The 17,166-nt window shown below is 35.1% G+C and overlaps 1 protein-coding gene across 4 annotated transcripts in view; it reads left to right on the forward strand.

The window, feature by feature from the left end:
* LOC145664308 (organic cation transporter protein) overlaps positions 1-17,166 on the forward strand; it is a 55,772-nt gene that overhangs the window by 36,265 nt on the left and 2,341 nt on the right. For 3 of the 4 annotated variants that reach the window (XM_081730887.1, XM_081730860.1, XM_081730870.1), the window contains 2 exons: positions 4,534-4,748; positions 13,716-13,897. In XM_081730887.1, coding sequence (XP_081587013.1) covers positions 4,534-4,748; positions 13,716-13,897 — 397 coding nt within the window. The remainder of the gene's footprint in view (positions 1-4,533; positions 4,749-13,715; positions 13,898-17,166) is intronic. The other variant, XM_081730877.1, reaches the window with a different exon arrangement.

A 17,166-nucleotide genomic window follows, 5' to 3' on the forward strand; every position in this document is an offset into this window, starting at 1 on the left:
CTTCTGTATGCTGTATGATTGTTTATCAAACTGCACTCCTCTTCACTTTTCACAACAAAACAGATCACTACGGTTTTTCACTATATGATTGGTTCTCTCCTGTGGTCACGGAACACATTTACACTAACGTACCAAAAATATACACTAACATTTCATTTCAGTAATAACTTCCACTCTTATATGACCTAAATTTTAATGTTTTTTCATGAAGTATTCTGTGAGTGTTCTCAGTTTCGTGTCCATGCCATATCACAGTCCTGTATGTGCTGACTTGAGGTCCAGGACCCACTCAGAGCACTTGCGTAGGTCCTGGTCCGTTGTGTCCTTCCGCCCGCACACACAGGCTGGGGTCATTTCGGTCGAGGTCGACTGAAGCGGTCACTAAGTTCACTATCTCTGAGACACTCCTCTTCACTTATCGTCCATGACGCAATGAGGTGCACCCAAAAACCCGGAAACCACGAACACAAAAGCGCACATGCGACCCACACACACATGACCATACGCATCCGGAGTTCCAGCCGGTGTAAACCGGGGATGCGATGATCCACTCACTCCTCTCCCCCGGGGGGGCATCCGGAAAACCAGTGCCATCCTGAAGACTTTCTTCGATCCGGAAGATTTCATTCATTCAAAAACAGTCAAAGACACATCCACTCTAATTCTATTTACATTTATGCAATGCTTATTCGTTTTCATTGTAATAAGTTCTTCTTATTTCAGAATAGCTGTTTGCTATTCGCTTTAAGATGTTAAAATCATTTTCGTTTTCGATTATTTGTATTAGATTTTTACGTCTGATATTTTCCCTCTCTGGTATTACATCTTCTGTCAGAGGGCACCAAAAGATGTGGTGCTCTAGTGTTCCTATTTCGCCGCATTCACAGATTGTATTCTCTTTGGCCTTTATTCTATACAAGTAAGTTTCATAAGGGCTTAGAAAGCCCACTTACAAAGTGAATGACTCCTGGACTTGGATCTAGATGTTTTAACTTTTTCCTTTTATTAATTGTTGGAATAATATCCCATAATCTTCTTGATTTGTTTGAGTTTGTCCATTCTAAGTTCCATATTTCTTCTATAGTTTCTTGATCTCCTTCTTTGTTGTTACTGCCTTGCCAAGAAGATCTATTAGCTTTTCGTTTTCTTTCTTTTTTAGCCAGTAGAATGCTGCTTTTTGTAGTATTACCAGATGTAGTGGTTTTATGTGTAGTAGTATACATAATACTTCATTTGGCACTGTGTTAAATGCTCCACTTAGTCTTATAAGTAAATTTCTTTGAGGTCTATTTATGGAATCTCTAATTTTTTTGTTCTCGAAAATTTGATGTACCCATAGACTTGAAGCGTATGCCATAGTTGCACATAGTATTGTATCATGGTATAGCTTTAATATTTTACTTGGTAACTTGTATGTATTTTTGCCAATTGTCATTAGTCTGTTGGCAATTTTATTACTCTTTTCAACTATATATTGTACATGTTTCTCTAAGTTTAAATTTTCATCAATTGTTACGCCTAAGTATTTAAATTTTGTTACTCTTTCTATTTTTTGATTTAATATTTTTATTTGTGGTTAATTTATTTCCAAAAAGCATAAACTTAGTTTTTTTCGCTGATAGCTTTAATTTATTTTCAAAGCACCAATTATATACAACTTTTCCACTACTTGGTTAGTTTTTGTTTCTATTTCTCTTCTGGAATTTGCCGATGTTATTATTACAATATCATCAGCAAAGGCTATAATTCTATCTATTGACTCATTCTTTTCTATTTTCTCCAGGCAAGGCTGTAGTTGTATATCTCACATCAGGGGTCCCAACCTTGTGGACAGCCCTTTTTATTTTGTATTTCTTTATCTCCAATTTCGGTTTGTATAACTACTTTTCTGTGTTGGAAATAATCTTTTGTTATGTTTTGCAGATATTAGGGAAGCCTTAATTTCTTCAAATTCTCTAATAACGCTGGTATCCATAAATTATCGAATGCTCCTTCAATGTCAACAAACAACGCTAGAGCATATGTCTTTTTGTAGCTACTATTTTGTATTTGTTCTTTAAAAACATTCAGTGCATCCTCGGTCGATCTTCCCGCTCTAAAACTATATTGTAGGGTATCATTCTGTGTATTTCTATTCTTGTTTATCCTATTAGCTATAACTCTCTCATAAATTTTGCTTATGTTCTTTAGTAAACATATTGGTCTGTAGGCACCAATTTCTAAGGGGTCCAGGCTCTTAAGTAGTATAATTAACTTCGAAATTTTCCATTCATTTGGGAATGTTTCTGTAACAATATGTTGTAAAGTCTTGTTAAGTAAGGGACCCATATGTCTTTATTCCTTTTATATATTTCATTTGCTATTTCATCAAGACCTGGGGCCTTACCAGTTTTTAGTTTCTTTATATTTTTTTCTACTTCATCAGTTGATACCAATTCGAAGCCGTCCACATCTACTACTGTTGCTTCCCTTGCATGATTTCTTCTTAGCTGCATCTGTCCCATTGTATCATCTTACATCGTATCCTTAGGGAAAAAATTCTGCATTAATTTGTCTAATGTTTCTTGACTTGTTTTTGTATACGTTCCATCTGCATTTTAATTGTGCATAATGTTGTAGGATTAATCTTTTGTATAATTAATTTATATGGAACACCCCAGGGATCCACTTCTATGTTTTTCGCCAGAAACAATTCCCAACTTCGTTTTTTAATGCCGCCTGTTCATATTCGTCCTTTACCTTTCTCTAATTTTGGAGCATAATATTTTTGAGCCTCGGTTCTAGGGTTGCCTGATAACTTTCTTCTTGCTTTTATCAATTTATTAAATCTTTCTAATTTTGGTTTCCAAAAGTCACCATATCCTACTTTTTGCACTAATTTCGGAGTGGATTCTCTTATCGCGGTTATTGTGGCTTCTTCTACCTTTATTACCATATTGTTAGTATCTTCTGTTTGTTTTAATTGAGGGAGGTCTAGCTTGTCTTTAAAAACTTCCCAATCTATTTTCTTTATATTCAATCTTTCTTTATTTCTTCCTTTATCCATTTTTACGTCGAAGGTTATAACTTCGTGGTCACTGGTAGTTTGTTTATCTTGAACCATCCAATTTTCTATTTTGTCCATAATGTTTATTGTGTCGATTGTTATGTCTATAAATGATTCGCCTCTTGATCCTACGAAGGTTGGCTTGTTTCCAGTATTTATGATCGCAAGATCTTTTTGCATGATAAAATCTCCCAATTCCTCTCCTCTTTGATCGGTATATGGTGAGCCCCAATCTGTGTTCTTGGCGTTTGAATCTAACATTATTATGATCTTTCTTCCAGGCTTTTGGCTGGGTTTTGTCTGATTATAGTGAAATAGTACATAGTAAAGAAAATTTCTCAATTTTTTTTCTTTTGTAAGTTACCGTAAAATCTCTCTGGTCTTGTGCTAAAAGCCATAGGCCGGGAACACACAAACACGAAGCTGAGTGCGATCGTGATCTAAGAAATATATCACAACCGCACAAAATTCAATACAGTAATGTCACATTTGTTTCAAAACGTCTTTAGCACATGTGGACTGATTTTTCATTGTATGATCGATATAATCTCACAATTTTGGTCATGAAAAGGGCCACACCGTTCTTGTATAGTTAGTGAGGATATTGCACTAAGTTGGGGGTTTTGGTCCTTGTAAGGGCCTTATAGTCTCTAATTTGCTGTGTTTTTTGCCTTTCTAATGCAATTCCGAAGAGATGGTATTACATTCCCGTCCGCTTTCTGACATCAAGGGCTGTACAACCTATATGGCTAATGTGAGTCTTGGTTCATAATATGGAGTCCAGCCAACGGAAAACAATTCCTATTTCAGCACGAAGTGGTGTGTGTTAGTGTGTTGTAAATATTGTAGTCTTTATTACAGCACAAAATCTCTTTTTGTAAAACACTCTTTTCAGACTAAGGATTGTCAGTCAGCACTGAACAGACATCTCAAAAAGGTGTTATGGCTTATTAGTTCCACAGGTTTTACAATACATAAATATGATAATATCTTAATATAATAATTTTACAAAATAATAACTAACATAGAACAATAGCTAATTATAAAGGAATATTACGAATAAGTGAGAAATAAATGAAGAAACTGAAATGAAATGTAACGGTACTTTCAGCAGTTACAGAGTGATACTTTTTTTTACTTTGTTTTCATTAAATTACTTCCTGACGTTCACTTAGCTGGGTCAGATACGAATTTTACCTGTGATAAAAGTCTTTCAATATGATACAAAGTTGATTGGCGTCATCAAACGATCTAAGATATTAGAATGGAAATTGCATGATTTGTCTCTCGCAGATTCAAATCACACACTGGGCATGGTTGATATGTATTGTGCTTATCATACATTGCATTATTTTCACTCATTGCCCATCGTCTATTTTAAAGTAAAGGACACATTCCTGAAACTAAAAAATTAAAAAAGAAATGAGATGTATTACTCTGTAGTATTACTTTAATTGATCTATTTGTATTTGATTTTTATTTTCCAGGGCAGCTAATGCATTTGTGTACTATGGTCTGTCACTGAATTCAACAAGCCTTGGTGGGAATAAGTACGTTAACTTCATATTGGTTTGCCTTGTTGAGATTCCTGGCTACACTCTCGCCTGGTTTGCTATTAACAAATTTGGACGCCGCTTATCGTTGGTTGGATCTCTAGCGCTCTGTAGTGCTACATGCTTAGGCGCTGCTTTCGTTCCACCAGGTACAGTTAGTTCTGCATTTGTTCATTCATTAAGATTATTTTATACTATGTTATTCATGAGTGTGATTAAGATCCATCTTCCTTCGGAAGAACTTGTTCTTTTTGAGGATTGTTGTTTTCTTTTCGTGTTCAAAAACCTCTCTGGTTATCGTGCGTTATTTGTTGATAGATTGTGTTCTTCTTTCGATGCATGTTTTCATTTTTAGAAACCTCTATAGTTATCATCCGTTATTTGTTGACAGATTGTGTTCTTCTTTCGATGCATGTTTTCATTTTTAGAAACCTCTATAGTTATCATCCGTTTTGTTGATAGATTGTATTCTTCTTTCGATGCATGTTTTCATTTTTAGAAACCTCTATAGTTATCATCCGTTATTTGTTGATAGATTGTGTTCTTCTTTTGATGCATGTTTTCATTTTTAGAAACCTCTATAGTTACCATCTGTTATTTGTTGATAGATTGTGTTCTTCTTTTGATGCGTGTTTTCATTTTTAGAAACCTCTATAGTTACCATCTGTTATTTCTTGATAGACTGTGTTCTTCTTTCGATGCATGTTTTCATTTTTAGAAACCTCTATAGTTATCATCGGTTATTTGTTGATAGATTGTGTTCTTCTTTCGATGCATGTTTTCATTTTTAGAAACCTCTATAGTTATCATCCGTTATTTGTTGATAGATTGTGTTCTTTTGATGCATGTTTTCATTTTTAGATACCTCTAATTTTATCATCCGTTATTTGTAGATTGACTATTCTTTCGATGCATATTTTTCCGATTTTCCTTCTTTTAAAAACTCTATTTTTTTCTAATCTATGGGTACTATCCGTTCTTTGCTTGATTTTTAGGCTTCCAAATTATACTAGCCACAAGTCTCTTTCAACTTAAGGAAGTTTTAAGGTTAACCCACACAATGTGTGCAGTTGCCGTGCCACACCCCGTCCATGCTGTGGTCCACGAAATTTGTTTTCAGACTCTGACAATGAAAATTCGTTGGGTTGCCTTTTTTGTTTTAATTCGCGCATGATGTGCTGTGTGTATGTCATTTACATGCCGTTCTCCGACAGGCTTCTTTAAAGAGAAATAAGCACGGTCGTGGTTCGTCGACCGCGATCGTACGGCTTTCTTCGGAGCACACGAAGCGACACGAAGTTTACCAGAAATTGGGAAATGGTGTAGAAAAGAGTAGCGGCACGGCATGGTATAGCTGAATAGTCGCGGTCGGGGCACGGACGGAGCAGGCAGGGAAACGGCATGGGCACGTCACTCTATCTGTGATTCAGCCTTTATAGAACGGCTATGTCCGTCCATCTGTCTGTCAGCAGCTTTCAGAACGAAAACGGTGAGAGTATCAAAAAACTGTGTTTTGCTATCGTTTGAGATCCAACAAATAGGTTCCATCTTCTCTATTAACCTCTTATTCAAACCGTAAATTAACCATTTCCGGTTTCAACTTTTTGACCGTAGAACAAATACAGTAGTAGATATCTGCAAGTTGTTATCTGCAATCGATTCAGCGCTTCAAGGAAATAAATCATTACCATCCTTTTCCCTACGCTAAAACGGGAAGTAGTTGCAATTTACTACTATTTTCGGCTTCAATATTGATTTTCATATAGCAAAATGATAAATGGTATCGAGAAGCTTTTTTTTTTCATTCGATTAAGCGTTTCAAGAATATATTTCATATCCTAAGTTATCCTCCTATTCAAATCGGAAGTGATAGAAATCAACTATTTCCAGTTTCAACGTTTATTGCCATAGAAGAAAAGCGGTAAAACAGATAGCGACAAGCATTTTTGCAACTAATTCAGCGTCTCAAGAGAACGTATAATTACAACCTACAACACTTTATCGAAACAGGAAATGGTTGAAATTTACTATTACTTCCGGTTTCAATACTGATTTCCATAGAACAAGAACGGTAAATGATAGAAAAAATATCGAAAATTGGTGTCTTACAATCGATTCAGCGTCTCAAGAATAGGTTCTATCTCCTCTGCTAATCCTATGTTCAAACCGAAAGTGGTAGAAATCCATTTCTGGTTTTAACGTTCATCGTTATAGAAAAGAAACTGTAATAAATAGCGACAATGTTTTATTGCAGTGAATTCAGTGTCTCAAAAAAAATATACCATCACCACCTGCAACACAACCCAAACCGGAAGTAGTTGAAATTTACTAGTGTTTCCGGTTCCAATATTGATTTCCTAGAGCAAAAAACTGTAACAGATATTGAGAAGCGGTTTTTTGGAATCGATTCAGGCCTCAGGCGCACGTTTCATCTTCCCGTTAAACGTTTATTCAAATCAAAAGTAGTCGAATTCAAGCGTTTCCGGTTTTAATGATCATCATAGAACAAAAATGGCAATAGAGACAAACAAATTTCAGGAATCGATTCAGCGTCTCAAGAGAGCGTACCATCGCCATACCCAACACTCTACCAAAACCGGAAGTGATTGAAATTGACTAGTACTTCCGGTTTCAATGTTTATTTCCATAGAGCGAAAATGGAAAGGGATATCAAAAAAAGGTTTTTGAGACAGATTCAGCGCCCCAAGTATGAGGTTTGTCAAACTGGTATTAGTGAAAATATACTTTTTTTTTTCGATCACAACATAGATCGCATAATGGATAAAAGGGAGGTAGTTAGCGACTAGCAGATTTTTTGAAATGGATTCAGTGCCAAGAATATGTTTCATCTCTGGTTTTATTCTTTTTATTGGAATCAGAAGTGATAGACATCAATTACCACTTCCGGTTTTAATGGTTATCTCCATAGATCAAAAATAGTAAGAGATAGTGAGTATTGGCTTTTTGATATGAATTCACCGTCCGAGGAACATAACATAACATAGGATGTTGGATCTTATTCCTCTATTCCAACAAGTAGTTATAGACGTACTACTTCAAGTTTGAGTATTGATTTCTCATAGTTTGGAAGTCTACACTAGTTTCACATGGGAAAATAAACTCATTTGTGCTTCTTGTGTTATTCCTACTTCTGAAAAATATAAAGATATCTTTCAACTCTAAGATATATTTTAAATCTATGGTTGCCATCTATCATTCCTTGCAAAGTCATTCTTCTTTCTGATGCTTGTTCTGTTTTTACTGCTTTTCAGGACAAATATCTTTTCATAATTTGTAGGCACCACCGGCTCTTTTCTTTACGTTTATTCTGTTGTTCTTTTCTCTTTTCAAAGCGGCCCCGCGTGACATAGTCGCTGACGCTCTCGCTTTCGGTGCGAGCGATTTCGGGTTCGATTCCCGCTGGGGATACTCGGTCGAAAAAGTGTAACAGGGTTTTCAGACCAGGCATCTTGAGTGAGGTTTTCCTGGGTTTCCCTCATTTACACCAAGCAAATGCCAGGATGGTACCTAACATAAGGTCCCAGGTCGCTTCCTTCCTTTTCCAATCCTTTCTTCCTTCCCTTTCGTCGGATAGTGTGCTGGCCGAGGGATGTCATCCATCATATGCGTGACGGGCTAAATGGTCATTGTTGTCGAAAACCCAGAAATCTAATTCCTAATCCTTCACTTTTCAAAGTATCATGTTTTTCCTTTGATGCTGATTTTTCTCTTCTTCCCTTTTCTCATAGTTATATTTTTACTTATTTTCGTAATCTACGGTTACAATCTGTGACATTCTCCTCTTTCCTCATGTTACTAGAGAAATAAATGTCAGCTGCAAGTGTTAAATAGAGTTAGCCTTCTTGTAGAAAGTATATAAAATAGTTATCCCACTATTATTATATAAGAACAATGCTACTGACTATCTCCAAAAGTTCAGGAAATCAAGTGAAGCAGACGATCATTGACAGGGTTATCATATATTAGATGTTGTGTTATCACTTAAAGTATATATGTCAGTTACCAAACTACTCAATAAATGTTTACATAGAAATTTAGATGGAGAAGAAAGTTCTATAATGCATTTAATTAAGAGTCTTCATCCCGGCGAAATTAATATACCGCTAATTTTACAGTAATTATGTGATATCTTCAAATAGATAAAAAGATAATTGAAATATGGAACAAGAGCGCCCTAGACAATATTAATTTGCATGAGGTACCGTTACCACAAGTCACCTAGTAGCTTTCCGTTTTCAGCCGTTTAGAAACGCGAAAATAAATGCCGATTTTCAAAATGGCTCGAAATCCAAAGCAGATAAGTGAGTCGTGATAACGGTTTCTCATGTAAAATAATATTATCTAAGGCGCTCTTGTTCCACATTTCGATTATCTTTTATCTATTTGAATATATCACATGAATACTGTAAAAATTAGCGGTATTTTAATTTCGCCGGGATGAAGACTCTTAAGTAGTGATGCCACGAGACAAGACAATCACATAATTTTTGAGATTGTAAGTAATGTGAAAATTGATTATAAAATTCCCTAAATTACTGTTTTTAACAAATAGAATTTACTTGAAAGCTTTCTTTATGCACCAATGAACAAACAGAAAATAATTACAAAACCATTGCAAACAAAAATGAATAATAGTAATACAGGTGAAGAATGGCATTTTTCTTACTGCGATATCGTGATGAATTGTAAACATATGTAGTAGATTAATTTTTTTCACACACAAAAAAACAAGCAATTATAACAATAAAAAAGGTTCTATGGACGGGGCTCGAACCCCCTTCACTCACATCTGTTAATTGATTTCACCTTCTCGCGCTAACCACCTGCGGTACCGACTTCTTACAGGTTATAGATCTGTTCTACTACAAGACATGATTTTCATTATGATCGTGTTCCAATTGAGGACCGTATTAACAAAACTCAACAAACTCCATTTTTTTAAAAAATGCTTTTTTTTTTTTTTTTTAACGGATTCTGGTACTTTGATATGAGGCTCACACAATGGCTAACAGAAAATACGACGAAACTGAATATTTACCATTGTAAAAGGCACCTAAATATAGCAAATTTTCACAAAATTCAATATCTCCATTTTTCAAGATTCTACAATTATCTTCACTTTTCCAGATTATTTCCCAACACGTGGGCATGGCTTTTTATTTCCTGACAGGCTTTTGGCCTTTATTGAAAAAGAACTAAGAAAACACGAAACAATCACTCTGCTTTCAAAATATTATTACATTTCGTGAAAGTTGGACAGGTTAAAATTTGGGGTAAAGACTGGTATAGTTACGATATGAAATCAAGCTCCAAACGTTTAACGAAAGCCAAACACTCACAAGTGGCAGCATCCAAGAACGAAAAGATCCCCAGCTAAAATAAAGAAAAGTTCGTTACTAATCTGATTAAAAGAAAAAAAAAAGAAAAAAAAAACGCTACCAACCTTCCCCTTGAAGTTCTCTCAGTTCATCAGCACATATCCGATTCTTAAACTATAGAAACAAATGGAGCAGTGTATCTAGCTAAGAAGTAAAATATATACATACAAATACTGTATATACAAATAATATACAGATAAATTATACAAATTAAATAAATATTAGAACTCCTTATAAACTATATATGAATTTAAATAATAATCCAGGCCTGGAATTAATGAACTTTAAATTATTTAACACAGAAATATTTATACAATTAGCATATATCAAGTAAGTGGACTGAAAATGTCCACTTACATTACATAATACAGTACTCTTGCCTCAGAATTAATAAACCGAGCTGGTTCGCCTCAGAATTAATAAACACTGACTGAACCACATGGTTACGTTCGACCGAAGGTTCTAATGTCTGTTGGATCAACCACTTTTTAAACGACCCGCTCGGGAGAGTAATACTCCCGGAAGTACGTTTTTACGCGCGCTACTCTAGCCAGCCGTTTTACGCGCTATTCTAGTCAGTTGTTTTAAGTTGGTCACAAAATCTATATCATTTAGTACAAGGGGAATAAAACGAGCCTTATATCATGGAGTACAAGGGCAACAAAACGACCCTGCGGGGCTTCTAACCCGTTCCTACTACTACTACTACATATATGCACAAAAGTAAGTAAATCACATTTTTTAGTATTATTTTCATATTATTTTAATTTAAAAAGTGTTATAAAAATGTAAAAAAAATGTTTTAAAAACCTTCCTCGGGCCGGGTTTGAACTCACGCCAAAAGAGATTTTCGTTACTAGCATATAGCACTAGCCCACTCGGCCACGAGGACCGACAACAACAATGGTCTAAATTCTGCTATTTAAATGCAACGTGGCAAGACATAGATAACGCCAACCAATCAGAACTGTATTTTCCGTTCCTACTTCCGGGAGCATTACTCTCCTGAGCTAGTCCTCTTTTTAAAGCTATGCTGTTTAAAGCTGGCAGAGTAGGATGGTCATTCGGAATGACCGTGGATGGGAAATAGGAACTTTGGTAGAGAACTAAAGTAATCTTTTTCTGGGGAGACTTCTCTTTTGTTTGTAAGGTTTTGATTTTTTTTTTTTTTTTTTTTTAAGGGAACGGGGAATATACATTTAGTAGGTTTTAAATTTTGAGATATGTCTTAATCTTTTGGATAGGTTTATTAATTATTTATATTTCGAACTCCAGTGGTTTCGGGTTCGAGGCCCCTCTTGTTCGAGAACTCCGTTTCTCGGGGTATAAGATGATTGTTTTTTTGTTTCCCTGATCCCAATCCTATGTTAGTGATTATCTCTTGGAAAAGAGATAAGTTTCTGGTCTCTTTTAGAGAGAGACCGTTATTAGGATAAGGCCTAATTGTCGGTAGCCATTTTATTGTCTCGCCAAGAGAGACTTGGTTAGGGCAAGGTCTACTTTATGGGCCAGTGTATAGTCTCAGGAAGGAGACTTGTTTTTTCCCTGAACATAACCTCTCACCTTGTAGTCTTTTCTAGTCAGGTAGCCTTTTCACAGGTTCTCTTGAGTTCTGGAGTCTTGTGTAGATAGGCCAAGTATTTTCTTTTGATTGAAGGAATTCCTTTTAAAATGAAGGCTAAGTGGAGCTGTGCCGCTGGCGAGGGCAGAGAAACTTATGCCACAGGACCCTTAAACTTAGAGCATATTTTAGCATATTTTGTATCTAGTTAGGAAGTGGTAGGTTCTGAGTTCGGTCCTTCACGAGTAAAGTTTTCTGAGTTTTAAACGAGAACTCTGCCTGCATTTTATAGAGAGATTTTTAGTCTTGTCAAATATCTAGTTTCTGAATAAAATAATATAAAAGATAAAGATAATGTTTCGTTCTTTAAGATAAAAATTTCCCTGTACCCGGATGAGTAAGAATGTTTCGAATTATACCCCTAGCATTTAAGTTTTTGATTGGAGCCCGTAAAGAATGATTAATTGATCATAATCTCGTATTATATTTTTTATTTATGTAGTATGTTGTCATTTTGATTTAATAAGAAGAAGATTAGGTGTGAGAGAGATAAATTAAAGGTTTATTAGTAGTGCAATATTAGACAGCGAGTCTCACATTCTCTCGTCCATAATCTTTTTGGCCATTATATACTTTTTTAATATTACATATCTGTGGTAATTATTTTTAATACCACAGTAAGAAGATCTGAAGCCATGCGTTTTTCAAAATACTTACTTTGCTTCACCGATAAACGTTGAGGTGATTATACCTGGAAGGAGAAGTGCTTCAATAATGTTTGAAGCACTTCAACTTCCATCAGTGAATCATGTAAGCAAAAATAAAGTTAATGGTAATGACGTGAAGAAGTTGATGTCTTATTTTGACAGTTATTCAGAGGAAAGTAAAGAATACTATTCAAACGTTGTACAAGGGAATGTTAATGATACTGAAGACAAAATTCTGTATTATGATGAACCTTTACATAAAAGAGGACTGTGTTCATGTATTATCATACAGCATTAAAAATTTCAACGTTTCATTAGGTATTCTTGCTTTAGTTGTCATTCCAATGTATGGCTATAGAGTTTCATAATAGGTTTAAGATGTGAGAAATAGATTTTGTTACAGTGGAAACATCTGTTCATGTGTTAACTTAAAAGAAAACTATAAATTTACTATTACACTAACTTTTATTCTGATATTAAGTAATATACTTACAAAATGTAATATACTTAAGAGCCCATTGAATTTAAATGCTTCGAATGTATATTTATAACACCTAGATTAATGAAGTAAAGAATGGAAAAGTGGATATGTTGAGTTCTGCAAAAATTTGTAATTTGTAACTTTTTCCCTCAATAAAGGCCGTTCTGATGAACCTCAATTATTTTCATCAATCCCTATCTACATGGATGACCAGTATTACATTTTTGAAATCTTTTGAATCAGCGATATTGAGTACAACTTTAAGAAAACTCTCCTGTAAAATTTTGTAAATGGCGTTTGTTGAGTTTTGTTAAAACGGTCCTTAATTCGTCTCTTTTGATATATAATTTCCATTGTTTTCTTTATTTAGTATATGGAGTCTGTATGTTATATCTGAATTTCTTATGTCTACATGAAGACAAGAAATGTTAGAAATATTTGATTAAATGTTTTGTTTGTTTGATATGAATCCACATTGTTCTTACTGTCAGTGATGTAGGGGTATCAGTTCTACGTTGAACTACAGAATTCTTTTCCATTTTACAAAAATACCGTTTTCAACACAGTTGGTAATTTTCGTGTTTTCGGCCAAATTAAGGTCTTTTACTTCTAATTCCTTAATTTTAAAATACGTAATATTGAATACAAACATTGAAAACATGTTTATAATTAACATTTCCTGTTATGGAAACCTTCCAAAATTACTAACATATAAAGAAAACGGAAATATTTTCAAAAAATGTCAGATTAAACAGATGTGTCATTTATTTTGCTCACATTTGTACATATTAACTGTCTTTCAGAGCTGAGTAATGAATTTCACATGTAAATTTTCATATAATCCATATCGCACATATTCAATCGGAATCTTTAAAACATATAGCCCCTTTTGTATTTTCTATATTTGTAACAGATTTCGAAATATCTTTCACATGAGCTAATAGTTTATCTTTTTTCTAATTTTTCAGCCAATGTATGGGCCGTAATCCTATTGTTCTTGGTAGGAAAATTTGGTATAACGGGAGCGTTTGGAACCATGTATGTTTACACTGCAGAGTTGTACCCCACTGTAATGAGAAGCGCTGGTGTTGGAACAAGCTCAATGATGGCTAGGGTAGGGGCAATGATTGCTCCATTTGCGCCTTTATTGGTAATAGCTTCATTTAAGTATTACTAAATTTTTATATCTCATGTTTGTAAATAAACTGTAATACTTTTCTCAGTCAAATTACAACTAATCACTAAGAGATAGGCCTAATATTGTTAAAAAACGTATAGCAGTCTATTTTTTTTTTACCTTTTAAAAAATAATGTAGAGCTCAAAGAATAGGTAATAGTACAAAAGTCTGGGAATCCGCATAAGGAAATCGTAATTTCCTTATACCATATGCGCTCACGCAATTTGCGCCACCAGGAATTTTCCGCGCTCTAATTTTTAAAGGGTTTTATTTTGTACTTTATATTTGGTCCGTGTATTTTACGTACTTTTCTTCAGTAGGGTATGTATTTTCTTTTCTTAAATGCCTGACAATAGTGCATTTATCGTGACCAAAGAGAGAGTAGGATAGAATTGTTTATTAAGAGCTTAGAATATAAAAGATGTCTATACATATGTATAACAAGTCAATGCGCATACAAGTGTACAGTTTGGTCTCGTCAATTCTCGTAGCTCGACATAAGTAAAATTAAGAGTTTGAGTAATTAGAACTGACAAACCCATTCCAGGATTTTATAAACTAAAATTTTTAGAGCACAAGTAATGGGATTGTGACTTGGGTTGCTTAACAAAATGAAATTCAATTCTTTTCAATAAAAATACAGCTTGTTCCTTTGTCCGCATTCTTAAAGATCACCTTATCTGACATCCACCTACACGTACTGCATTTCATCAGCCCATGACCGTGCCGTGGAAAATCAGCGCCCGGGGCGAGAGTATACGACAGCGCCCCCATACATATATTCCAAGCAATTTTTCCTATCTTTTTTCCTCTTTTCTCCCGAATTTTCGCCCCCTTACTTCGGCGCCCGGGGCCGTCGCCCCATTCGCCCCCCCCCTCCACGGCACGGTCCTGCATCAGCCTGTCTTCAATTCATTGAATCAGAAATTCAATGACAGATGCCTTGTAACAAAACCCAGGACACGTCGTCTGAGAGAGTTCATCGATGACAACGATGTAAAAAAAGTTATTTTCCACGAATTTCGACGCGTAGACTTTATCCATGTTGAAAGGGGTAACACTTTTAACTTGCATTTTTTTTTATTTATTTATTTTGCTAAGAACAACAATGATTTTGTTATTTGGAAACGTTCCTATTCCAATTTGCTTCACTCTATAATTTTATCTTGATTCGATTGCCTCTACGCTGAGTTATGTTCGAAGCTGTCTGACTGTACATAGCCCAGACTCCATACTCCAGAGAACAGACGGCTATACAGCGAGAGGATCATCAATGGAGGATCGCCAACTGTTCCAGGCAAGTGCTGTGTAGATTTTTACATATCCTTAAATCATTCTTTCTCTTTCACCCTCTTTTCACTCTCTAACATCACAATCTGTTTCTATTCAAAACCACTGGCGCAAATCCCGGGGGATGAGGGGGATATGTCCCCTCCAATCTTAAAACTGAGGGGGACTATCCCCCCAATAATCCGATTTGAAATGTGTTTTTTTTTGGAGAAATTTGATGATTTTTGTCCGATTGCCACAAAGAAACGTGAGATGAAATTGATGTCCCCCAGAATAAGCTTCAAATCTGCCCACCTCTCAACGTTGAAGACAACTCTGCTCCACTGATCCTCCAGAACATTGTTCTTCAACTTCATAAATATTTTGGGTATAGCAAATATATATATTGCGATGCACAAAAAATATATATGGGAACGGTCTTACCGCCCCCCCCCTCCCAATACTGAAGACAGATTTGCGCCGCTGTTGAAAGGTGTTCAGTTTCTTTTTTCTTTTTTTTTTTTTTTAACCATTCCAAGTCACGATCCCGTCCCATTGTAATCTAACGATTTTAGATTACAAAATCTTGGGATGGTCTTGTCAGTTCTAAATCCTCAAACTCTTAATTTTACTTACGTCGAGCTACAAGAACAGAAGAGACCATACTGCACACAAGTATACCGGTAGTAATTTGTTCCAATTCCACCTTTGTCTGGAGAATTGATAGTCGTTTGAAAAACAAAATTGCACATTTGAAGCATCCTGAATTTTCATGGCGAAAATAGGTTTTAAAACTGCGGACAATGCAGTAACTACAAAATACTACTCTGTAAACTAATTAGTTTTTGAGATTATCTTTATTCTTGTCCTATTCTTAGTCTAATCCTAAGACACTAAAGTTTTATTGAATACGCAATTCATCGTGAACGAAAACCATAACAACACACTCTATTCCACTAACATGTAAGTAGAATTTTCAAAGAACTACTGTATATATATACGTACTTTTAAAATTTTTAAAACGTTTTAAAAAAGCTAAAAACATGGGACCGGGAATGATAAGCACTCTTAAAATTTACGCCCCAGTATATTTAAAAGTAGATTATTGGTCATTACTGCAAACACAGCGTTAATATAACGTCGTCTGAGATTCAACACCGCGTATTTCCAATTTTGGCGAATCTTAGTTTTTGATTCCATTAGAATTAGTAGGGTAACTGTCCCAATAATTGACAGTATAAGAACAGTGTTTGACAAATTGCAAGTTTCTTTACCCTTTAAATGAGCCTGGCTTACTGATCTCTCGTAGAGGTACGAAGGCATCCTTCCTTCATATATATATAGACCATTATAAAAATAATAGACTAATAATTATTATTTTTTACAATATGTATACGAAAAGTTGATCATTGTACCAGTAATTGACACCAAGATTTGTGAGATTCACCAGTAATTGACACCTTGTGACCCAGTAATTGACATCTCCTAATATCTTATTCTAATGAACCATATAATTTTCTACCAACTTATCAAGCTGATTTATAAGTTTCCACCTGGATAAACATGTTTATTTCTTTCGCTAATATAGCTATTATAGTACTATTTTGCACTGTCCATCGATTTTCTGTTTTCTTTGGAAAACTACTACTTAGAGGCAAATATTAACAGTGGTGTGGGATTAACAACACTGCAAAGGAAGAAAAGGTGGCAGCATTTGCTTGTACCTAGTCCCGCAGTCTTGTTATGTCGGAAAAAAAGACGACAGTGTCAATTACTGGTACACAGTCAATTATTGGGACAGTTACCCTATCATGCCTGTTGTTCTGTATGGCTGCGGAACATGGTCACTTACTCTGAGGGAAGAACATAGACTGAAAGTATTTGAGAACAAGATCCTGAGATGAATATTCGGACCCAAGAGGAACGGGAATGGGGAATGGCGGAAACTTCATAACGAGGAACTACATAATTT

Source organism: Thermobia domestica, chromosome 1, assembly GCF_964235325.1.
Source record: "Thermobia domestica chromosome 1, izTheDome1.hap1.1, whole genome shotgun sequence".
In the NCBI taxonomy this organism is placed as follows: domain Eukaryota; kingdom Metazoa; phylum Arthropoda; class Insecta; order Zygentoma; family Lepismatidae; genus Thermobia; species Thermobia domestica.